The sequence below is a fragment of the Cannabis sativa genome, chromosome 4, assembly GCF_029168945.1.
Source record: "Cannabis sativa cultivar Pink pepper isolate KNU-18-1 chromosome 4, ASM2916894v1, whole genome shotgun sequence".
Taxonomy (NCBI): Eukaryota; Viridiplantae; Streptophyta; class Magnoliopsida; order Rosales; family Cannabaceae; genus Cannabis; species Cannabis sativa.
In genome coordinates, this window is record NC_083604.1 from 3,272,711 (window position 1) to 3,297,836 (window position 25,126).

The following is a 25,126-nucleotide window of genomic DNA, read 5'->3' on the forward strand; positions in this document are numbered from 1 at the left end:
TCAAAAAATAACAAATCTAAAATAACAGATCCAATTCGCACTTTTACGAATTGGATTGGATTGGATTTGAGCTATGGCGCAGATTGAATTGGATCTAAAATATGAAATCCGCACTTAGCGCAGATCAGATGGCACTATGAGCAAAATAGTTTATTTTGAGTTAGACCTCATGGTCATTATAAATAATATTTGTTGGAATAGTTCACACAACAACCATACGAGGTAAGTTTTGGACAACAACCAATAGTTCAACTCTTCAAGGATCGCAAAGCGGTGTTCCAAACCCTCAATAGGAACGAGTTGAACTTCAGGGACTTGGTGACTACTACCAATTGCCAGAGGGTGGGTCTCTTGAAGGCTCCTTAGACCGTCAAAGACGCAAATCTTTCAAAGGTCGTCTTTCCCAACACTCGGGATAAGGCAGCAGAGGAGAAAATTCGTAGGCCAACCATCCAAGAAGCTGAGCGAAGTATAACACCTTCCAAAGATAGAAGGAGGAAGAGGACCAGGTGGCTAGGGCTCAAAACGTGATTGACTAAAAGGCAGCTAAAAAGATAGACAAAATCCTTGAGGCCCCTCGCCCTTAATACCCATTTTCAGTGTCGAATGGAGGGACTCCTAAAGACAGTTCATCCGACATCCACAAGTCTCATTTATCTTTAAGTTATGTACCCTCTATTCGGGAATATGCTCGTGTCAGGCCAAGTGACTTTTGACAAGAGTCTTTATAGGTTAAGCATGCCCCATTCCCGATTGGGTTATAGAGAAAAATAAATGTATTTTTTTGTACATTGGAGATTTCTTAGATAAATCTCGGATGCGGTCAAGTCCTCCCGTTCCCATCCTTCTGAACAATTTTTGTTACATCATCTTCAGTTGATTCCTTCCATCTGATAGATACTTAGGGAATGATGACTCTAGTAATTTGATTTATCAATTTGTTAAAGAGGAATTAGGGCGCCAAGGTAGGACTAATTCCTTTTCATAACCTCTGTTAAGCTTGACCAACTTGTTGTTATTGTTGTGTTGCTTTTGTATTTGATACTTATGAAATATCGTTGCTCTTATTTTGCAGATCGCCCCATGGAATGCTGGAAATGGTGGACGTAGATCTTGAAGGGGTCGAGACTACTTTGACTGCCGTGGTCCCCAAAGTGATGGTTACTTTAAGGGGCCCATTGAGTCAAACCAAGATGATCCAGAAGTAATCCTACTTGAGGAGGGCGAGATACTCCCGTTCAAGAGCTAGAAGGGTAAGTGGAAGGAGCACTCTTCCTCTAAATCGACTTCGTCCAAGAGGTCTAAGTCTTCTAATACGCCGTCTCAGGACATGTCTAACTTAAGAATCCCCTCATAGGCGACTCATTTTCTAAGGGTGCCTTCCATTCGGTTCACCCAGATGAGGCTCACTCGCATCTCCAGCTTGCTAGGCACAACTTTGTCGTAGACAAGCATACTAAGGGAAGTGCGGAGGCCGAGGCTTCAAAAATGTGGTTGGACGAAAAGTAAGATGGGGCATTCCGAGGTGAGTACTCCGGGCAGGTGCATGATTTAAACCTAGACCCTATGGCAGAATATTTCTCTAACTTCCTTGGCTCTTCCCTCACTCCTTTTGCTTATGAGATTGTCAGCAACTTGGCAGCTGATCTGGTCTAATTTCCTACTAAGAGGTTCGCGACTTATGCGTCCTCACCGTCTATTAAGCTCAAGACTTAAGCATGGTGTTGGCTTCAATGAGTTAAATTGTCGTCATTATCATTTGCTTCTTTATATCTTTATTACTCAAGCTTACTGTTGCATTATTTATGATCAGATCAGGCTGCCACGGAGGTTGACCGACTGTCTAAAGAACAAATTGACCAAGGACACGCAACTGCTACCTTGGTTGGGCTTTCAGAGATGCAGGCCAAGCTGAAGAAAGTAGAGGAGGAGGTGGAGGCCTTAAAGGATGACGTCCCAGCCCAGAAGACGCTAAGGGAGCGAGACCAGAAGCTGGCAACTGAGACGAAGAAAGCCATGAAGGAGAGCCAAGACTTAATGACTCAAGCTCATGCCCAGCTGTTGGCTGCTAAATATGCTTGTTTTTAAAAAGAAGTTGACCTATCCCAAGTCCAATTGGAGAACGAGAACTTGAAGCTTCTCCTATCTAAGCTTTAGGAGCTTCATAAAGTCGGCTTGCAGTTCGTCGCTAATATGTTTGTAGAGTTGAAAGAACTTCATTTGCTTTGGGACTCCAACAAATTAGTTGATGAAGTCTCACCTAAGATGGCTATCTGACTTCCTTCTCCGATTACTTGTCACATAGCGTGAAGCGCTATGAGGATGTGGTTTCATATGCTGGAAGATGAATAACTTTCATTCTCGTCTTCACTTCTTGACCGATCCTAAAGCTACCATGAAGCGCTTCTTGGAGAAGAACAAGAAGTTAAAGGCATCTTGAGCAGCGAAGATGGGCGAACCTCGGCTAGTGGCCCTTTTGGCTTCTCCAAGATGATAGATGACTCAAGATTTTTAAATAGTATCTTATATATATATATATATGGAACACTTCTTAATGGGTAATACCCATTGATGGGAACTAAAAAAATTAATAAGGTAATAATCTAATAACCTTTTATGGCAAGTTTCTATTTTTTTTTTTTTAAAAAAATTATATTTATTTTTTATAAAATTGGAAATAATAATTACAACTAATAATTTAAAAAAAAAAATATAAATTATTTTTAAAAATTAATTAAAATTACTACTATATTATTTTATGAAATTATGAGTTTATTAATAATTTATTATTGTAAAACTAAAAATCATTTACATGTATATTAATGTGTTTTTTTATTAGAAGAATATGAGCTTGATTGTGGAATCCAATTGTCTTAATATTATTCATATTCTTAAAAATAAAACGCTACAATACTTCTTAGTTCTTACTTAGGCTATCATTGTTAGAAAAATATTATTACCATCCAATGATTTTTTTGATATTACCATGAATCATTCTCCTAGAATAACTAATGAGGTGTTGTTCATTATTTATATTTTTAGGATTAGAAGATGATAATCTCGTCTAGGGGTCAAATATAATTTTTTGTGCTGAAATTCTTGTGTTGTCAATTGCCATTATTCAATAATGTTTATAACACTTTTTTCTTCCTTTATTTTTTTTTTGTTAAAATTTTCTTCACTGGTTTTGTTCTTATAGATTTGGTAAGCTCAAGTATTTAAAAAAAAATATATATATATATATATAAATAATTGTTAATTATTATAAAATTAAAGATTTTAGGTTTAAAAAAAATCTTATACATTTTATGTGTATTACAGTTTAAAGCTTAAAATTATTATTTTTTTTTATTTTCAATAATGCAATTTAGAATTCTAGTATGAAGAAATTTTATAAAAAGATAAATATACACTTTTTTTCTTTTTAATCTTTAAAATGATTTTTATTAAAAAAAATAGTTTGTTAATTTTTTTTAGTGTATTTTATTTTTTAAATAACAATTCCATTTATAAATTTATTATTTCTATTAATAGTTTTATCTATTTTAGGAATGTAGAGAATAACAAAATAGGAAATATTAATTTTTTAATATTTAATTAATGATTATAAATATCAACCATTAGATATTTGATCCAATGGTCAAGAATAAAATACCCATACATGAGTAATACCCATTAAGAGCATACCCAAATATATTTATATATATATATTTGTTATTTTATTTACAAGCTTTCGGGAGATTACTTTTGAAATCTTGCATCGGGAGGATACAAGCACACAACCTTCGGGAGAAGGTTTTACAGACTTTTGGAAGATTGCTTTTAAGTCTTGAATCGAGAGGAATTCAAGTACTCTTCAAAGTGATCGAAGGGATTTCGAGCTCTTGGAGTTTTATCAAGATTCGGTTAGTAGGTGGAATGCATCAAGCTTGCGGCATACAATAAGAGTGAGTCTATTTATGCATAAGTCAATTACTTTGTACTATTATTCTTAAATTTCATTTTGACAAAAAATCAGTTTAGGATCCTATTTGTACTATTTTGGAAAATACAGGATCCATTTTGTCATTTAACAAAATAGAGTGTCTAATTAGTAACTTTTACAAAATACAGGGTCCAAAATAGTATTTACCCAATAATTATTATTAAATAAATTAAATACTTACTTTTTTTTTTCTTTTTAAATTGAAGCGTTTAAATATACAGGATTTGATCCAGGATTCTCAATACACATTCATCTTTCCATACTCTCAATTAGAGGTGGGCATCTGATCCAATATATTTTTCTCTTCATCCGATTCAATCCAATTGTAATTAGATTTGGAAAATTATTATCTGATCCAATCCAATTACACACCTAAATTTTAATATTAATTTAAAGATTTGCAGAAAAATACATAAAAATTAAGTATCACATTTTATTTAAGTTTAATACCCCATAAACATACCATCGTGATAAGTGTAATGTAACTAAAAGTTTTAAATAATTAAAATAACAATATTTTTAAGTAATAAAATAGAACAAAATATCATGAAAGTAAATATACAAAACAACCAAGTGTTATAAATTCATCACAAAAAAATATAATAAAAATCTAATTAATGTATATATATATATATTATATTTTTTAATATTATATAAATAATTTCTTAACATATATAAATGTAATTGGATTAGATCGATTTTTAATTGGATTTTGAGATTGACATCTAATAACCGATCTAATTCAATTAAAATTTAACTTTTAGCATTCAATCCAATCCAATTGTAATTGGATATCTAATTTTTTGTAATTAAATTAGATTAGATTGGATCATTTCCGTTCTATTAGATTAGATTGAATGTTATCTACCCTACTCTCTATGGTTACTTGAGCTAACCTCATATGATTAAAAATTAAATACCTAACAAACATTAAATTAATTGGCTTAGCGAAATACTAGCATGTAGACTAAGATTGTATCATTAAATACATACCTAACAAAATTTATTAATTTTTATAGCATTATGGCATACATAGAGGTGTCGTTACATTTTCAAAATAGCATATATTTTTTGTTTGAGAAATTACCCCATTTACTATTTTTTTAATTTTTGTTTATATTTACGGTTTGAGTTTCTAAAGTGGTTGCAGCGCTAGTTGCAATAGGGGTTTCTATAAGATTTTTTATTGCAATTTAGGTTGCAGCGCTAGTTGCAATAGGAGTTTCTATGTAGAATTCCGTAAAAATGCAAGAAAAAAAAAAAAAAAAAACTGATTTGAAGTGTACAAATAAAAAAGCCCTTATTTTTTATATAAAATAATATATATTAGAAAATTTTATGGTACACTTTGTGTTTCGGTATTCAGAATTATTTTTTAGTTTAATTTTTTTTTTTTTTATGTTCATGTACGTTTACAGTTATTTAAGACATCCAAAAGTAAGATTTAAATAACTTACTATACTCGTGACTAATTTATTTTATACGCGTGTGAAATAACATATTTGAACATTGCTTTGTATATTGTAAATTATTTCAATTTTGTTAAAATTTTTAGAGAGTGTCTTAAATAACTATAACTTACATGATCATAGAAAAAGTAAAACCAAAATTTGTTGTTGATGCCAAAATGCATCGATACACGACCATATATAAAACTCATTTTTACTTCTCAAAGGAGGGGGGTTTTTTTTTTTTTGTATTTTTACGAAAATTCACATAATAATTAACGGAGCAACCTAAATTACAACTAAAATTTATATAACAACTCATATAGAAACTATCGAAGCAACCCAAATCGTAATTTTAAAAAGAGAAATGCAAGTAAATAGCCCTATTTTTTAATTTAGTAATAGTTAATGTCTTTTTTTTTTTTAAAAAAATAATAAAATAAATGTCATTTTTTACTTTTTAATACCTAAAATATCTTTACTGATAGATATTTTAGAGTAATATGAATATAACATACCTTAGAGTAATAAGAGTATTATGTCTTTTTTTATTTTTTTTACTGATAGATATTCTTTTAATTTTATTTTTATTTCTTTCCTTCATGATATATAATATAACATACAAATATTATACCTTAGAGTAATATGAATATACCATAACAATTCTATAGTCAAATAAATATATAAAAGAATTTAAATAAACTTCCACAAGTTTTTTTTTCTCTTTCTTTCATGATATACCATAGCAAATAAAAATAATATACCACTCTATTTATTTATTAATATATCATAGCACATAATAAAGATCAACCGTACAGAATAAAAAAATAATACTAAAAACTTAAATTAATATTTAATAGTTTTTTTTCTTTCTATCTTTAACGATATACCATATAACATACAAATGATATACCTTAGACCAATATGAATATACCATAAACTCAAACGAATATACTATTAAATGATTTTTTTTCTACGATATACAATAGCATATAAAAACTATATTCAACAATTATAAGCATAAATACTATAGTGAAAAATTAAAAAAAATATATACATACAAAAAACTTAATTTAATATTCCACATATTTTTTTTTTCTTTTTCTTTCCTTCATGATATACTAATGAACATATAAAGACAATATATCCTAGTGAAATATAACTATACATCAAACTTAAACTAATATTCCACATTTTTTAATTTTCGTGTTTCGTTTATTATATACCATAGCACATTAAAATAATATACCACAATCTTAAACTAATATACTACCTTTCAGTTTTATTTTAATATACTATTGCACATAAAAACGATATATTATTGTGCAAAATAACTATACCAAACACTTAATTATTCAAGGTTATAATTGTAATTTCATCATCAAACTTTTACAGAATGGACATTTTGTTAATTTTTTATAAAAAAGGACATTTATTAACTTAATTATTAGATTTAGGACCATTTTGCATCTTGGCTCTTTTAAAAAAATAATTAAAAAATAGTATATGAGATGATCTCCCTTACAAAAAGAGATTATTTTACAAATACACAAAAATAATTAAAAAATTACAAAAATACAGTTGTACGAAATTTTAAATATTTTTATGATTTTATTTACAGAAAATACAGTCTTTTGATGTATTTTTATGTTGTACTCTTATTGATTTATTTGTTGATTTTTTGTTATTTATATGTTATTTTTTGTTATTATTTTGATATTATTTTTTTTGTTATTTTTATATAATTTTTTTTATTATTTTAGTGTTATTTTTATAAAATAATATAAAAAAGAAACGAAAAAAATATAAAAAAAGAAAACGTACAAATATAAAAAAAAACCCATAAAAAATATGGCTAACTAATTGATACTAAATATAAAAAAAATTAAACGTACAAATATAAAAAAAATAATGCATTATGTAATTATTTTTAAAAAAACGTGATAATGAGTCCATGACTTTTCTCGCATACGCTGATATATACGGATAATGGACTGAAGGAGTCTCCTGGACCACATATATATAAGGGTAATTTTTAGTAATATACCTAAAATGTAACAAAATTAGCAATATAACCTTCGGTCATTAATTGTAGCAAATACCGTTTATGTCCCTATCGAAAACGGAAACTAATATACGTGATTTTAAGAAACCACCATCTTCTCCGGGTGAAGAAACAACCGACATCAACAGCCCAAATTTCCCTGAAAAAATGGAAAAAAAAGATGAGCAATACACTATTAGTAACTCCTATATATACTTTAACCTCACCAGAAAAATAATTGAAGCAATGTACAGAACCTCCATTAGAGCTCTGCAACTCAACAATCGAAGGTCCGATCTTGTGAAAAATCATCAGAAACTCTCGATTCCAGAAATCAAACCAAAAAAAAAAGGCAACCGATTGTGAAAACATCCTTGATTTAACACCTACATCTGCAAAAAAAAACACAGCGATCGAGCATGCCAATATCCAAAAAAGTTTCAGATCGATCACCACAATTTTCACAAAAAATTAAGTCGATCGTCACCATAACGTTTCTCTAATCATCAAATACACGATCGAAGCTGTGCAAACTGAAAATTAGTTGATCAATCGAATCTTCAGAATCGCCGCTGGAAAAACTCAACAACATCTTCGTTCCTCATACAAAGTTTCCTGCAGAAAAAAGCAACAAAACAGCTCCAACAAACACTCAATTTCTCCAAAGAAGCTAAGAAAACAGAGGTAATTTCTCTATAAAACAGAGGTAATTAAAGGATTATCCTAACATACATTTGTAATTTTTCAACAGAAAAGTTAATATTACATTTATACCTCATTATGCACATTCAACTAGACATGTTCTATTCCTTTTTCTGAAAATCTTTACATTGTTAATCTCAGACAAATGGAATTGATGACATTGGTGCTTTACTACAATGGTAAAATTGTGGATAAATGCATATACACTGATTATGAAGTCACAGGGATACTATTACCAAAAAGTTTCTCATACAATGACCTACAAACCAAAATTTGTAGTGAGTTAGACTTGAACAACAAGACACTAATCAGTATGGAAATCCAGTTTCAAATACGACCAACTATACCACCAATGAAGATCAAGGATGACAGTGGCTGCAGATTCTATGAGCAAATAAGGAAAAAAAATGATGATGAGGCTGCATACCCATTACTCATTAACTTTTCAGTGTCTTCAGACCCCAACCAAAGTCTATCAGACCAACAATTATCATGCATTCCCCACTCAACTCAAATAGACAGCAATGCTGAACCGTATGTACAAGAAACAGAAGAGTTACCTACAACAGCTCAACTTGCACAAACAATTGCAGAATATATAACAGACCAAGTTGAAAAAGCAACCAACACAAGCTGGGAGAACACATCAAACATAATTACTGATCCAAGGGTTGAAAGCATACAAATTGGACAGCTTTATAAAGACAAAGACACAATGAAACTCGCCATAAGCCTCTATGCCATAAAAATGAATCAACAATACAAGGTAAAAAGGTCATCATCCAAGGACTACAGCCTAATATGTGTTGACAGTAACTGCAAATGGTACTTCCTAGCATCAAAACATGGCAAAACCGACATGTTTAAGGTCAGAAAACTCAATGACACTCATACATGCTCCCTAGAAATCATTTATGAAGACCATCCTCAAGCAACAAGTGACATAATTGCTGATTGCATCAAACGAAGGATCATAAACCCCAAAAGAAACTACAAACCAAATGACATTGTTGAAGACATAGCGGAAGATTATAGTATCTCCATCTCCTACCACAAAGCATGGAGAGCAAAAGAAAAAGCTACTTTCGACGTTAAAGGTAGCCCATATGATTCATACAATGAAATCCCTGGCTTCCTATACATGATTCAAAAATGCAACCCAGGTACACAAATAAACTTATAATAAAACAATTAGTAACAAAACAGTACCTGTTTCATAAATTAACTATATCATAATGTGTAATATTTGTAGGAACAATAACAGATCTTGTACAAGATGATGAGGGGAGATTCAAATACTGTTTCTTTGCATTAGCATCTTCTATCAAAGGCTGGAATCACTGCACACCAATAATAGTTGTGGATGCAACTTTTTTGAAGAATGCATATGGAGGTACTCTTATAGTTGCTAATGCACAAGATGCTGACAGACATATATTTCCACTAGCTTTTGCAATAGTCGATTCAGAAAATGATGCGTCATGGCAATACTTCATGGATAAACTCAAACAAACATATGGGGAACGGGAAGAGCAATGCATAATTTCAGATAGACATGAAAGTATCGCCAAATCAGTGAAAATGGTATTTCCCAACTTGATGCATGGGGTATGTTGCTTCCATCTATTCCAAAATATAAAATCAAGATTTAGAAAAGGAGGAGATGAGCTGAGAGATGCATTCTATTGTGCAGCAAAAGCATATAATCTTGCTGATTTTGAAGGATTCATGAAAGAAATAGACACCATAGACAACCGAATTCGTCCTTACTTGACAAATGAAGTTGGCCTCAATAAATGGAGAAGGGTTTATAGCACAAACAAGCGTTACTCAACAATGACCTCAAATATATCAGAATCCGTGAATTCAGCCTTGAAAGAAGTAAGAGAGTTACCCATTGGCACACTACTAGAATGTCTACGCTGCTTGGTTCAAAGATGGAGTTGGACAAACAAAAATAGAGCTCTTGCTACACTCACAACACTAGCAAAAGGACCAGAAAAGGAACTCAAAGACAAATTAGATCGCAGTAAAAAATTGCAGGTAATATATCTTTTCAACAATTCTTCATTATAACCTGTGAAAAATACTTAACAGTTACCTTCCTATAACTTTCCAGGTTGAAACATCAAACCATGCCATATATACAGTCAATGAGTTAAAAAGTTCGTACATAGTAGACATTCAAAAAAAGACATGCACATGTCAAAGATTCCAATATGACGAAATGCCATGTTCTCATGCAATGGCAGTAATATCAAAAAGACACTTCAAATGCTACAATTTCTGCTCTTATTTCTACACAAAACAAGCCTTCCTTGCAACATACGAAGAAACTGTGTTTCCAATAGGTGACCGAGACTCATGGGAGTTACCTGATCATATTAGACAAATTGAAGTACTGCCACCAAAGCACAAAAGACCAGCAGGAAGGCCAAGAAAACAACGGTATAAGACCGCAATGGAGAAAGCAACACAGAATCAATGCACACAATGCTTGAAAAGAGGACACAACCGAAGGACTTGCAAGAATGAACCATTGGAACCATCCGCAAAGAGAAAAAGATACTAAATAGACATTGAATTCCTACAACTACTAAATAAACATGAACAATACGTTCCAATTACTATCTGCAACCAAATTTCTTCTTTTTTCATGTATGTTCTGTTTGAATAATTCAACATCAAATAAAGATTTCCACATGGAAAATTTGAAGATACAATCATAAATCTCATATAAGAAACAGTTACTAATGTGTACCTTAATTATAATTAATCTCATAAAAATACAGTCACTCTTCCTATGCCATACCCAACTGCTAATTATAACTCCTGTAAAAAAAATAAAAAATAAATAAATAATAGAATCACCTTTTTATAAATAATTCAATAATATCAATCTTTAAAAAAAATAACCAACATACATACAACAAAACATTATAAACTTCAACAAAAATATCACACTAAAAATCCAAAATATATATCCAACATAATACTTTGCCAATATCCATTATAAGGCAAAAAATAACAACAGCAAATCGTACTTAGTCTTAGAAATACAAAAAGGTACTAAATATATCCAAAAGAGTTACTATATTGTAACTATTTACAAACAATCCAAAAAAGTTACTATGCATTTTCCAATCTGTCCACTTCTAAACCTAAGCCTTCATTTCTGTCCACTTCTTCCAATCCTCCCTGGAAACTCAGATTCAGACTCGTACCCATTGATCTCCTTCTTCTTAGCATGAACATACAGATCCACAGCAAGCTTGTTTCTAAAGAACTTCACATCTAATGGATTTGGAAGTAAATCAATCGCACCGTGGATAAAAAACTCAGCATACTTAGCAACAAACAACCCGCAATCACTGCAACAAACAAAAAAAAAACAAAATAAATAAAAATATACAAACTAAAACATAAAAACAAAAAAAAAAACATACACTTACTTATCCAATTGCTGAGGCAGATTAGTCACGGTAAACACATCAAGCTTGTCACTGTCTTTCTTCCCTCTAAACCAACCTTTGCTCCGGTCAATATCCTCCCTTCGACTATAAAAGTCCATCAAATGCAAACATATTGGCAACATAACAGCAAGAGGCCTGATATACAATCCTGTCGTCTTGTCACCATCTCTTTTCGACCACATTGAATTATAGACATTGAGACACCTATTCTTTATATCAAAAACAACTAAAACCCAATGTTGATCATCTTTGACATGAACATATATCAAAACATAATCAACAAACAACCACCGAGTATTAGCATACATACAATACCCCTCCATATACTCAATTACCATATTACTCTTGGGCACAGAATCAATATTTTTCTTAGACTTCACAAAGTTTTCATACAACTCAACCACCTTGTTGTAAAAATTAAAATCTGTCGTAGTTGCAGAAACAGTAACCCGAGGATCATACTTCAGTTTCTTTCTCAAGTAGTAAAATATAACATCCAAATGCTGAAAAAGAAAATTATATAAATTATAGACAACAACAAAAAAACATACAAACAATAAAAAAAGATACAAAAATATATATAAAAATACTCACAGAGTCAGACAAACATCTCCCAGGCGTCAATAGATCATAAAACCACCATTTATCACTAACAAAATCAATTGAGAAATCCAAAGGTGCATCCAACATGTTCTTTCCCCTAACAAACTTCTTCTTCCTATTAAAAGTAACAGATTAGTGAATAACCATATACAGATAAACATCAAACAAAAAAAGTTGTGTAAAAAAAAAAAACCATACTTATTCTGGTCATTAAAGCCATCAAGAAACCACTCATCAAATGAATCTTGTTGAAGACAATGCGGTGGATCTAGCAACTCAGAATTGAAAGGGTGTAGACCTTTCAAATACTTTGTTTCACCAATCTTATCAGATTTTCCGGACGAATCCCCAAAGTCAATTCTAATAACACCTTGCAAATCCCTTGGGGTACCAGCACTACCCAAATCAATAACTTTGGATTTTTCCTACAATAATATGAAAACCCAAAACAAAAAGTCAAAATAAATAAAAAAATAATTAAAAAAATTAATCATACATAAATATATACAATTCATACCATACTCTTCTTCAACTCATAATCATGACAAACAACATCCACTTTCTCTGATATAATTAACATCTCAGCAGATGTAATACCATCGTCAGTGCTCTCACTATCCCTTTTAGATGCTTCTATAACATTGTCATCCCCAACAATTTTTTTATCTTCCAACAAATCTACAACATTTTCAGACTGGGCCAACAAGGAACCCATAATATCAAAACTTGGACGATCATTACCAACCTGAAAAAGCAACATATTAGTTACTAAATCAACAAAACAAAATACAAAAGCATAATAAAACAAAAATAAATAAAAAACAAAACCTTATCCATGCAATCCTCAGCATGTTGATCACCAGCCTGATCGACAACTTCATTAACAACAGCATCTGATATTTGTCTTATTTCCTGAAAAAAGACAGCAAAAAGATACAAATATATAATAAAACCTATAAACACAAATAATAATATAAAAACACCACCCAAATCATCATCCTAAAAACTTATAAACTTATAAACACCTTATAAACTTCAGCACCATCATCTTTAACACCACCCAAATCATCAACAGCTGCACCATTACCCTCACCATCATCCTACAATGACAAACACGTATGAAAAAAATTATAAACAAAATAAAAATTGAAAAGTTATTAAAATGGAAACTAAACATTATATTATATACTAAAATAAAATAAAAAACCAACATAAAAACTCAAAAAGTAACCTATCAGTACCTCATTTTCCACATCAATATCATCAAGTTTCCCAGAATCAGAATTATCATCGTCCCCATCACCACCATCACCACTGTCATCACCGCCATCACCACCATCACCGCCATCACCGCCATCACCGCCATCACTTCCATCATCATCCGCACCACCACTATCATCACTCCCATCACCACCATTTTGATCATCATACCTCTAAAACAAATATTAATAAATAACAAAACATTAAAATAAAAACACACAAAAATTAAAAAATTAAAAAATAATAATAAAGTAAAGTGAACTTTACCTGACTAGTAACACAATCTTTCAAGCCCTCCAATACATCATTTAAATCTGAAAACTTCTTATCCAAATACAAAACCAAACCCTCTTCAATTTTAGAATCAATGCGAGCCTTCATTTTACTCTCAAATTGAACAAACTTATCATCAATATCCTTCCTCAGCTCCTTCAAAGAACTCCCAATCTCAGATTGCTTATTGATAATACGCATCACATAATGTTTAACATCATCAAACATAGGACCCCCAACAGTAACTTTTTCCTTAACACCTGAAGACTCACCCTTGTCTAACTGCCTCTTAGGTACTTTCACACTCTCAAAATCATCATCAGACAATGAAAAATAAGAAAAATTAAATCCAGTAAGATCAAATTTCTCATTCTCCTCAGCAGAAGGAAACACAGGAGTAACTGAAAGCTGAAATACAAACAAAACATAACTCAAAAAACAGATAATGAAAAAAAACACACACAAAAAAAACAACATAATAAAAAAAAGCAACCATACCTTAGATGACAAGTAGATTTTCCTCTCTACCTCACTTGAAGTAACTTCTTTCGCACTGGACCACATACACACCCTATATGTTGAAGAAGGGTCAAAAGTACAAATGTTTTGACTTCTAAAAAGAGGAATAACCTCATACAACCAAACTTGGAAGATGAAAGGAAACCCAGCCAATTTGTAAGTTTTACAATTTGAATCACTCCCCTTCTTATCAATTCCTTTTGCCTTAGCAAGAGCTTTCAATTTAGCACCCTTCTTACCTTTCAAACCAAGCCTCAAATAGTACAATGTAGTATCATAAACAACCTTGCCCCATGGGAAACTATCAAACTCACCCGAACCTACCAAATGTAACAACTCAATACTAACATGTTTATCTGGAGGTTTGCTTAACAAGTAGTTAGTAACCAAATACAACACCGCCATCCTAACTGCAAAGTCATCATCTTTAAAAGTACTACTCAGAAAACGCTGCTTAACGGCTCCATGAGTCACCGTCATATCACTAAAGTACTTGTCTACAAACACGTCTCCCTTCCCAACATACTTCATCATATCAATATCACCCTTACACAACAGACCACTAATAACAGCAAACTCCCCTAAACCAAAACGAACCCTATCATGACCAAAATCAAACCACATCTCTTTCGAATTTGGTTGATGGACTTCCCTATTCAATGCAGTGTGAAAAATCTGATGCTGCAACTTATAAGACTGAATATCCAATAAATGCCCAAAACAAGTTGCAACAAACATAGCACGCTGCTTCTCAGTCAATTTTGCTCTAATATCTACTAAAACATCATCATTATGAGCCCAGAATATGATTTTACCACAAAATCTTTCCTCTGGCTTCAAGTAAAATTCCCACAACTGCAACATAAACGTGTACCATAAAACCATTAAAAATCACAAAAAAAGTAACACAATAGACACTTACACCGCATAAAACACATGAACAGTTTAAAAGATAATGTCATAATGAACTCTTTTGTTACAACTTAACTAGTTGAGACTACACTCCAGCTTTAACAAAACCTTAAATCCCCCTACTAACTGCCTTAACAGAACAAGCAACCAACCAAAAAACACAACGGTTCCCATTTTTTCCATATCAAATAAAATTCAGCAAAACTTAAAACACTTACAAAATACACTATGAACACTCTACTATACAAAAAGAAACTAAATAGAAACTTTTCAACACAACATATAACAACATACACAAAAAAACCTAAAAAGATTCTAAACAAAAAACCTTTAAAAAAAAACAAAAAACAAACATCTCAACCTCCAAACATCAAAACAGACCCTATAAAAAGTCTAAAATAACAAAAAAAAAACAATAAAAAAAAAACAAAACAGTCACTGATCAACTAATAAAAAAAAAAACAACACATCTTCACTAAAAAATCACCAAACTAACCTTGGCTTTCGAAGGAATAGCAATACTACTTTCATCCTCAGAATCTAGATCTCCTTCATCAATCTCTGCCACACTCTTCAACTTTAACTTCTTCGATTTACGATCATCAGGAACAATATCAGGCACACGACTCTTTTTCTTCGCCAAAGAACTCACTGAACTCTTCTTCACACTCTCAGCAACCTTCTCGTTAATTTTCTTACTCTTCTCATTCACAACATCCTTAGACACAGGATCGTTACTCTTCTTACTCCTCCTCTCATTCACAACATCCCTGCTAACAAAATCATCACTCTTATCATCACCCAAAGACATTTTCCTCACATTGCCTTCCTCATCACCAACATCTTTTCTTTTCGAACCAGACGGTGATGGAGAAATCGAACTTCTCGTAATCGCCATACCACCACATTCAAACTCTTACAGATCACAAAAACAAACCCTAAAAATCAGTTCTATTTCGAAAAACTTAAAGAAGAAGAACAGAAAAAAAAAATAAAAAAGAAATGCAGAAACATAAAGAAATCTTACTTGATCAATTCAAAATATATAGAACCTTGAGAAAATAAACCGTCTTAGATCGTGACTGGTTAAGCAAAAAACGATTTGAAACTGAACAATGAAAGAGAGAGAAGATTAAAGAAAAAGAAGGAAATGATCGTGACTGATTGGGACTAACTGAAAAAGGCAAATCTAGCTATATCCCTATAAACGTGTATTACACGTATCAGATATGGACAAAACCAATAACACATCAAACGGTATACGTGGCATAAAAAATTTGAAAAAAAAACGGTATAAAACCGTATTATTTAAAGCGAGGCCAAATCCGTAAATAAGTGCAAAATTAGGTTCCCTGGTGCAAAAACTTCTATATATAATGGTTGAACATTTTATAGGGAAACTTATAAAAATATTAGAATTTTGGGTAAATTTTACAAAAATACTGTCACACGGAAAAGTTTACAAAAATACTGTGTTTTTATAAAACACCAGTAGAACACAAAAATTATTCAACTCAAAACACTAGTAGAACAACTAAAAAACATTGTAGAACACCAGTGAAAAATACCGTCTGACAATATTTTTGTAAAAAAATGATAAAAGTTAGTATACCATGTAGATTTTCTTATTTTATATGAGGCACTCAATTCCAACATATAAAATATATTTGAGGATTGCTAATTATAATTTTTAAGTCAATCTAAAATTACATGTTAAAATATTGTTTTTTTTTTTAATTTTCTTTTATAGTGGTATACGTTATAGTTATAATATGTCTCTGTAAATTTTTGAAAAATTCTGAATAGTTTACCGTATCAAAAATAAAATTTATAATATTTCAATTTATCACTCGTGTTCAAAGAACTTCAAACATATTTTTGGCATTATAAATAATTTGATTTTTTTTAAAAAAATTTACTGGAATGATGTTGTAAATATAACAAACACCGTCATGAATTTTCTTTTTTTTTAAAAAATTCCAACATACAGAGATTAACTAAGAGTAATAGAAGGTTGACGGTAGCACTTCTCTTATATATATAGACGAACTCTTAATGAGTATTACTGCATGAATGTGTAGTATTAAAAAAATTTGAGCTTTTATACTTAATTTTACTATCTAATTAGAAAATTAAATCTCTCAATTTAATATAAATTGAGATTGTTTCATCGAAAAAAATAAAAAAACATTACAAAAAAAAAAATAAAATTACTTATTATTATTTTTTTTTTTATAAAAACACATTTTTAATAAACAGTACTAAAAAGAGATGTTTTTTTAGGTTTTTGCATTTTTTTTAATTTAATAATTAAATTAACATAAAAATTGAAATTTCTTTGTCATGATTTTTCATTCTATTAAAATTTAATGTTTTTAAAATCAATTATATATGTATATATATTCATTGGCGGACCCAATTAAGAACCAGTGTGGGCTTAAGCTCATACTGAAAAAAAATATTTCTTTTACTTCTTAACTAAAAAAAAATCTTTTGAATTATTTTAATTGCCCACGATAAATGCGCAACAAAATGAGAGATCAATAGTTGAATAATAATTTGACAGTATATCTCGAAAAGGATGTATTCAATACTATTGAGAACGAGCTTATCATTCATCGTTTTCAAAACATAAAAACTCGTCGATGACAACTCTAAAGATATGAGCTCAAAAATTGATATATTTTCTAAAATTTTAAAATATTGAGTATGTTATATATTTTGAATATAGTTTTAGATTGCTTTTTTATTTATTTATTTATTTTTTTTCCTATTAGAAGATTTTTAGGGCTTGATATTTAATATCTTTTTAGTTGAGAATTGAAATATTGAATTGTTTTTTTTTTAATATATATTTACTTGTTTTCTTGAAATATTTTTATATATGAAAAAAATTTACGCCCACCATCCAATTAAATTCTAGTCCGCCACTTAATATATTTATATGAAAATAATTCCAAAGAATTTAATAACATATCTCTCAGACATATCACATTTATTTTTATCTTGTAGGGTATATACATTAGATACCAATCTTCAATCCACACACAAAAACAAAAAAAAAAAATAGTCGATCAAGCTATTTTGATAAGTACTTTTATATTTATTATAATTATTAATTAAATCACATAAATAATATTCAACCAATATTTTGTATATATATATAGCAATATCTAATGTTGTATATTATGATCAAGCCCAAAAGTTATAGCACTTCTCTCTCTTTTTCTTTTGGGTCAAATAATAATACTAAAAATATGGAAAGAAAAAAGATTGAAGATGAGCTTGATTGCAAATCTAATGCAAATAAGATTTGGGCATCACTTAGGGATCTCTACTATGTTTACCCAAAAGCCTTTCCTCCTGGTACATACAAAAGTATTGATGTTCTTCATGGTGATGGTGTTCACCCTGGTTCTATTAGAGTCCGTACATATAAAGAAGGTATATATAGTAATTTTCTTTTATGGTTATTATTATTTTTTTTCTTCTATTTTTTCAATTTATACCAAATGGGTTTCGTATATATTTTATTATTTGTGTGTTTGTTTTGGTAAATTAAGGTTCTCCTATTACGATGTTCAAAGAAAAGATTGAAGTTGTTGATGAGGAAAAGAAGATATTTGGGTTTAGTATTATTGGTGGGGATTTGTTAAAGGACTACAAAAGTTTCAAGATGAGTATCCAAGTGGTTCCTAAGGATGATGATGATGATGGTAATGATCAAGGAAGTTTGCTTAAAATGAGTTGTGAGTATGAGAAGATTGCTCTTCATAATCCTGATCCAATTCATGTTAAGGATTTTGCTTTCAAGCTCCTTAAACAACTTGATGACTACACTGCGCCACAATTATATGATAAGATTGTATAATTTATAATATATATATACCTATATATTTAGGGACACGATTTTGTCCGGTGATATACTTTTACGGACTGTATTTCGTGATGTACGGAATACATTAGATGAGTCTCAGAGTACGTAATAATGGGTCTCGGGGTACGTTACTATTTTTTAACCCTAATTACCCCTAGATCAATTTCAGCATTCAGATCAAATAACTCGCTCATCTAACGACTGCCGTACATCACAGAATATATAATATCCTTATATATTTATATATATATGATTGTGATTTATGATCAAATGATCCATCCCACTCTCATTCATCCTCGTACTATTTATATATATATCATTATCATATCATGTGTGTATGTATATGTGCCACTTATTTGAATAAAAAAATTATCTGAATTGAATTGTATGGAGTATTGAATTTTCTGCATTATTATTTTAATAATGCACGTGAGAGCTACACTTAGTAATTTTGCCAAGTTTCTTTACCTTAATTTTTTTTAGCATTGATAATATTGGTCGTCCCTAACGCCTTTTAGAAGTGTTGTCTTATAATTAGTTATTGATACTCTTTAAATGTTATTATTAAATTAAATTATATAAGATTTAATATTTAATTGTAAAATATAATATATAAAAAAGTACTAAACACTGCTAATACATATTAATATTTTTAATTTTTATTGATCAGGGAGTATTTATTAATATAATTAATAGTATTTATAAAATATAATTATAATTAATTCTATATATATACATATACCAAGAGTTTTTTCATTTTATTTATGAAAGGGATGTTATATATATGTAATGTAACGATGTATGGAAAGATTTTGGCCATATATGATAGATAGGATTAGAGTTGTTAAATATGTGTCGTATTTTTGACATAGTACAAATTTAACATGAGTATGAGTATGACCCAACACCAAAAAAAAAAAAATATATGACTTAGACATGACAAAATATGTATGATATTATAAATTAACATGATACGACACATAAAAAAATAAGTTTAGCCACGACATGATATTATAAGCCCGAAGACACAATACATAAGCATAAATAGACTAACTCAAAAACAGATTTCGTTAAAAATTCTTACAATTTAATAATAATAATATATGTTAACTAATAAATATTCAATTTAATCATTCTAATAAACGACATGACATAACAAGCACGAAGACACGATACATAAGTATAAATAGACTAACTCAAAAACAGAATGCGTTAAAAATTCTTACAATTTGATAATAATAATATATATGTTAACTAATGAATATTCAAATTTTAGTCATTCTAATAATTTTTTGTATAATTATGTACAACGTATTATTGAAATATTATATAAAAATAATTAAAACTATAAAAAATACATATAATTTAATGATTAACTCATTAATTGTTAAAAAAATAGTAAATAAGTAAAGCTCGAGTTTGACTTGTATAAGAAAACAGGTTGACCTATTTATAAAAAAAAAGTTGGCCCGAGTAAAGCACGACATGAGTCTATGCACAACATGAAAATGTGGGTTTACAGGCTGTGTCGAGCTTACCCTTTAAAATATTAGTACAACATGACCCATATTATAGCGGGCTTTTCAAAATATGGGTTGGTCGGATCGACACGATACATACGTATTCACAGCTATATAGTTAGGACTCTTTATGTTTTATTTTGACAATATTAACAATTATAGTCATAAGCTTATGTGCATCTTACACAGTTTGTTTGGTATGCTGTAATACACCTCCGTTAGTCATTCCACAGCCTCTGTCCTGGTCACGGGGATGAGGGGAATCCAAATCTCTCCAATCGCCACCAGTCTTGACCACATCCTCCCAACTTCTTGTGTTTTGTCAAGCATCTATTCTATAGGACAAGCCTACAAATTCATGAGTCAGCAATTGGTCAGGCAGCGATCAAAATTGTAATCTACTCACTGCTTACATGGGAACATAATACACTCTTACTCAATTATCAGTCTACTAACATGCTTCCTATCAAAATTTTCTAATAATGCATAATAAATTTAAACTACTAAAGCACGCAAAAGCTTGCTGAATCGTGAGTTGAGCTTAACTCTGATGGTTATTGTACATATATTGACGATCTTTGGAGAACAACCTGGCGACTCTGATGCCAAATTGTAACGCCATACTAGTTTAGGCGCGCTACAGTATTTTTTTTAATTACTGTGCACTCCTTTGATAATTAAAGGATTTATTGAAAAAATATGATTAATTGAAATTTTTTAAAAAACTTAAACTTAAATAATTAAACATAATTTACATAAGTCCTAGATCCCGTTAAAAGTTTACAAGTATTTTCGAAATATATTTTATACAAAAGTTATCGTCTAGCGACTAACAAAATGTGAGCCTAAACTACCTTGATGACTCTAACACTCCAGGCTTAATTGTCTCTATATGTACAATCTTCATTCAACTCTAAACTCATTCCAGTTCAGTCCTGGCTCTTACATGCACATGCAAATAATAACAGTGAGTCGACAAACTCAGTAACAAAAGCATAAAACATAAACATATAATCGACCTGTAACCAGGCTCCCACACACCTACTTACAGGTCTAAAACTAGGTTAGGAATGTTCTTGATAAAAAGCCTAGCATATATCTATTGGTACCACAGTGCAGCTCTATGTACACTTCACCGACACTCTGTTATGCTAATCTGATGGCTACTGTTTTGCCAGTATATATCTATTGATATTTCAGTGCAGATCTATGTACATTTCACCAATATCTTGATATGCTAATCTAATGGCATCTAAAAATGCACGCTAAACATGTATACACATATGTATCTATTTATACTAATCTTACCTCAATTCCACAATTAAGTGTAAATTAGTATAAATAGATATATACTAATTTACGAAAGTGGAGATCCACTCATGACCAAAGTGAAGCTGCGTCCAAAGTGTTCCACCACGCGCACCAAGCCAACCTTCAGTGCTCCCCATTGGGCCCATCCTCAAAACTCGCCAAGACCATACACTCATGTGGAAGGTAATCTCGTGCTAGACACATGCCATTAGAGCTAGTCCAAAAAATATCTACAACAAGTTATCATTGTTTGAAGATATTTATTTTAAAATATTATTTTAATACTTTTTTTATATTTTAAACTTAAATTTTTTAAAAAATAGATATATTGGGTTAAGAAACCCTAAGCCCTATGATGCAAACCTATATAAAGGTTATGAAATCAGTTGTAAACGGCATTAAAAGACACATACGCTCTCTCTCTCTCTGACTTACACTTCTTCACTCTAAAAACTCACTTGAGAACTAAACTCTTGGAGAATTCTTTTCAAGCATTGAGATCAATAAAACTCTAAGTGGATAGTCTATTACCGCTGAAAGGGGGTGAACACATATCAAATATTGTGTTCATCATTGTTAGTTTTCTTTTCTACAAATTAATTTGCTTTGATCGATAATTACTTATGTTCATCTTTCTTGTTTACGATCTTCTTAGGTTCGTTGACAAAAAATTATGCCAACAATTTGGTGCTTTCAGTAAGAACAATGAACACAAGAGTTAATCACCACTTGAGACCATGGTGAGTACAAGGTGAACAAACTATAAGGAAGAGGACACTGAGGTCCCCTTGAACGAAGAAAACACCATGGACCACCAACAAGAATTTCAACTTGATGAGCCCACAAGTGAAGGGACCTCTCAACGTCCAGGCAAGTACCCATGCCCAACAACAAAGGTCAAGTCTAAGATGCTGAGAGTTCGTTGTTGACATCCCATGGTGTACGACAGACCGCTAATGTCCATGAGGTGTTCGTGGAGAACGAGGTGCTACACCAATGCTTAAAAGAGACTCTTAGACTCAATAGAGAATGGCAAGAGAAGCATAATGCCCATGAAACCGCAAGACCACCACGATGTAGAGCTCGTGTTGAGAGGCGCCCTAGTACAACAAGAAGGGGACAACCTTGTGGGAGTCACTTGACTTGTTACCCTTTCGAAAGCCAAGAGAGGTCACAAAAAATGACGACCCAAAGTCGAGATACTACTCGTAATACCGTACCACAACGACCTTCTCGTGAGAACAACACCCATGGGGGGAGGAATGAGCGTCCTTCGTCACAACAATGTTAATGGGCAACCACCCTGGGCCGTGAGAATAGAAAGAACAATGAACCTCCTCATATGCAAAATAAGACCTAGAGGGACATGCAAAAGCATGCTGTCCCTCAAAACAATGTTCCACCTCCTCCACGACAAAACTTGCGTGAGATGCAATAACACGGTTCCATCTTCTCAACCATCCATTGCTTTTAGAGATATTAACGTTGATGAAGGAGGAAGGAATTATGGATGGAACCCTCTATCTTCAATGAGGTTCCCTCCATCAAAAATTATATATCTTGAGCCTCCTCGTACTAACGCTCCACCACCACAATAACCAGTTCGATAAAGGTCCCAACCTAGGGGCACCTCCAAGTCACTCTTCAACTCACAACTTACGTCAACTTCCTTGAGATAGATAAGAGAACTCACGAGATAACTATAATGTCCTAATTAAAGGAACGACACATGTCGTGATTATATTGTGCTAGTCTCATTAATTGGGATCTAATAAGCCAAGTGATTAAAACAATTTTAACTTAAATAATAAAATAGCTTGTAATAATAGTAAGAACCTTTAATTAAAATCAAAATAATATAGTTACATATTCGGGATCCCATAATTTTCTTAAAAAATATTACAAGTTGTTTATATACAAGCTGACCTAAGCGACAAAACTAAGATTTCTAAACAATTTTCCTGCTAGACCCAACTCTCGTGGTCTAGCTTGGTAGGAACATGTACAACCTCTGAACTCATGGCTGGCCTGACACTATTTTGCCCTTGCTGCACAATAGAGCACCTGTGAACCAAGACCAAGCAAGAAAGCATAATCAAACCAAGTATAACATATAGCATACATATCACACATAATATGATGATGTGCAAATAATCGTGTCATCGTACTAATATAACACACCACTGCACTTATAATGATGCCACCGTATCCTAAGTCTATATTGTATAGGTACTACGTGATACACTCACACATCTTTTTATTACATAAGGCCTTATTAAGGTTTATCTTAATTCTAATTACCGAGTCTAACCTAGTTATGCCTTGATCGAACAACTCTTAACATATATTAAACTTGTAATGCCTTACTCGTATAACCTTATTCATATACTTAATTAATTCATGTATTGCATGCATAGATATAGAAACTTAAGGGTAATGACGCTAATTCACATTTTTAACTAAGGATTTTACATAATATACAAGTGCGCCACTACGTTATACTATATGTGCAAGGTTCAATTTCTTACCTGAAAGCTAAAGTATGAGGAGAATTTCCAGTCTACAGGTGATCTCGAGCAAGTGTCGGTATTCCTAGTCACAATCTTAAATTTATACAAAATAGGGTTAATTCTAAAATTATATTTAATAAATATTCACTATTATGACTCCAACTCTAGACCAAGTACTAGAGCTCGTCACGAGCTTACCAACGATATAAAAAATGCCCAAAACGAAGTTCAGAATAAAAAGTTATGGTCAAAATAAGTTTACAAAAATTTGGGCCAAAAGGGAATTAACACGCGAGAGTGCCGCTACGTATCTCTTACAGGGAAGATCCCCTGTTTTCGAGACTCATGGGCACCGCGACGACCAAAAACATGGCCGCGGTGCCTAGGTTTAAAACCTAGAAAACTCAAATATTACCATTTCAAAATTGCACCAATTCAAATCCAACTTTCACATATGTTAACATATTGGCTCACAAACCCAATATAAAGTATAAATATGTATAATCACCATCACAATATATACATGCCTAAACACACATATTTCACTAAGCTCAAAATTACAAAATTCATGATATCAAACTCAAAGAAAACTAAGTAGAATTTATGCTCAAAGTCACCAAATTTATAGCCATTAATCAACTAGAATTTACCAACCCTAACTCAACTCAAAACCCAAATTATCACAACAA

The 25,126-nt window shown here is 31.3% G+C and overlaps 3 protein-coding genes across 5 annotated transcripts; 2 read left to right on the forward strand and 1 right to left on the reverse strand.

Moving 5' to 3' along the window:
- Positions 1 to 7,444: 7,444 nt before the first annotated feature.
- Positions 7,445 to 11,498, forward strand: LOC115720523 (uncharacterized). Of its 2 annotated transcripts, XM_061114799.1 has the most exons (4): positions 7,445 to 8,161; positions 8,321 to 9,342; positions 9,432 to 10,222; positions 10,299 to 11,498. In XM_061114799.1, exons 2-4 carry the CDS (start codon positions 8,325 to 8,327, stop codon positions 10,749 to 10,751), a joined length of 2,262 nt encoding a protein of 753 aa, XP_060970782.1. In that variant the 5' UTR covers positions 7,445 to 8,161; positions 8,321 to 8,324; the 3' UTR covers positions 10,752 to 11,498. The 2 variants fall into 2 exon arrangements, with proteins under 2 accessions (XP_060970782.1, XP_060970781.1); XM_061114798.1 differs by having other exon boundaries at positions 7,445 to 9,342.
- Positions 11,499 to 11,596: 98 nt separating this feature from the next.
- Positions 11,597 to 16,748, reverse strand: LOC115704282 (uncharacterized). Of its 2 annotated transcripts, XM_061114797.1 has the most exons (10): positions 15,716 to 16,748; positions 14,287 to 15,162; positions 13,783 to 14,196; positions 13,497 to 13,688; positions 13,281 to 13,355; positions 13,084 to 13,167; positions 12,773 to 13,000; positions 12,454 to 12,680; positions 12,247 to 12,370; positions 11,597 to 12,155 (listed from the first exon to the last, which is right to left on the reverse strand). In XM_061114797.1, exons 1-10 carry the CDS (start codon positions 16,115 to 16,117, stop codon positions 11,628 to 11,630), a joined length of 3,150 nt encoding a protein of 1,049 aa, XP_060970780.1. In that variant the 5' UTR covers positions 16,118 to 16,748; the 3' UTR covers positions 11,597 to 11,627. The 2 variants fall into 2 exon arrangements, with proteins under 2 accessions (XP_060970780.1, XP_060970779.1); XM_061114796.1 differs by having other exon boundaries at positions 13,783 to 15,162.
- Positions 16,749 to 18,388: 1,640 nt separating this feature from the next.
- LOC115712859 (MLP-like protein 423) lies at positions 18,389 to 19,484 on the forward strand. The gene is made up of 2 exons (XM_030641262.2): positions 18,389 to 18,663; positions 18,783 to 19,484. The coding sequence occupies exons 1-2, from the start codon at positions 18,396 to 18,398 to the stop codon at positions 19,088 to 19,090; spliced, it is 576 nt and encodes a 191-aa protein (XP_030497122.2). The 5' UTR covers positions 18,389 to 18,395; the 3' UTR covers positions 19,091 to 19,484.
- The last annotated feature ends 5,642 nt before the right edge of the window (positions 19,485 to 25,126 follow it).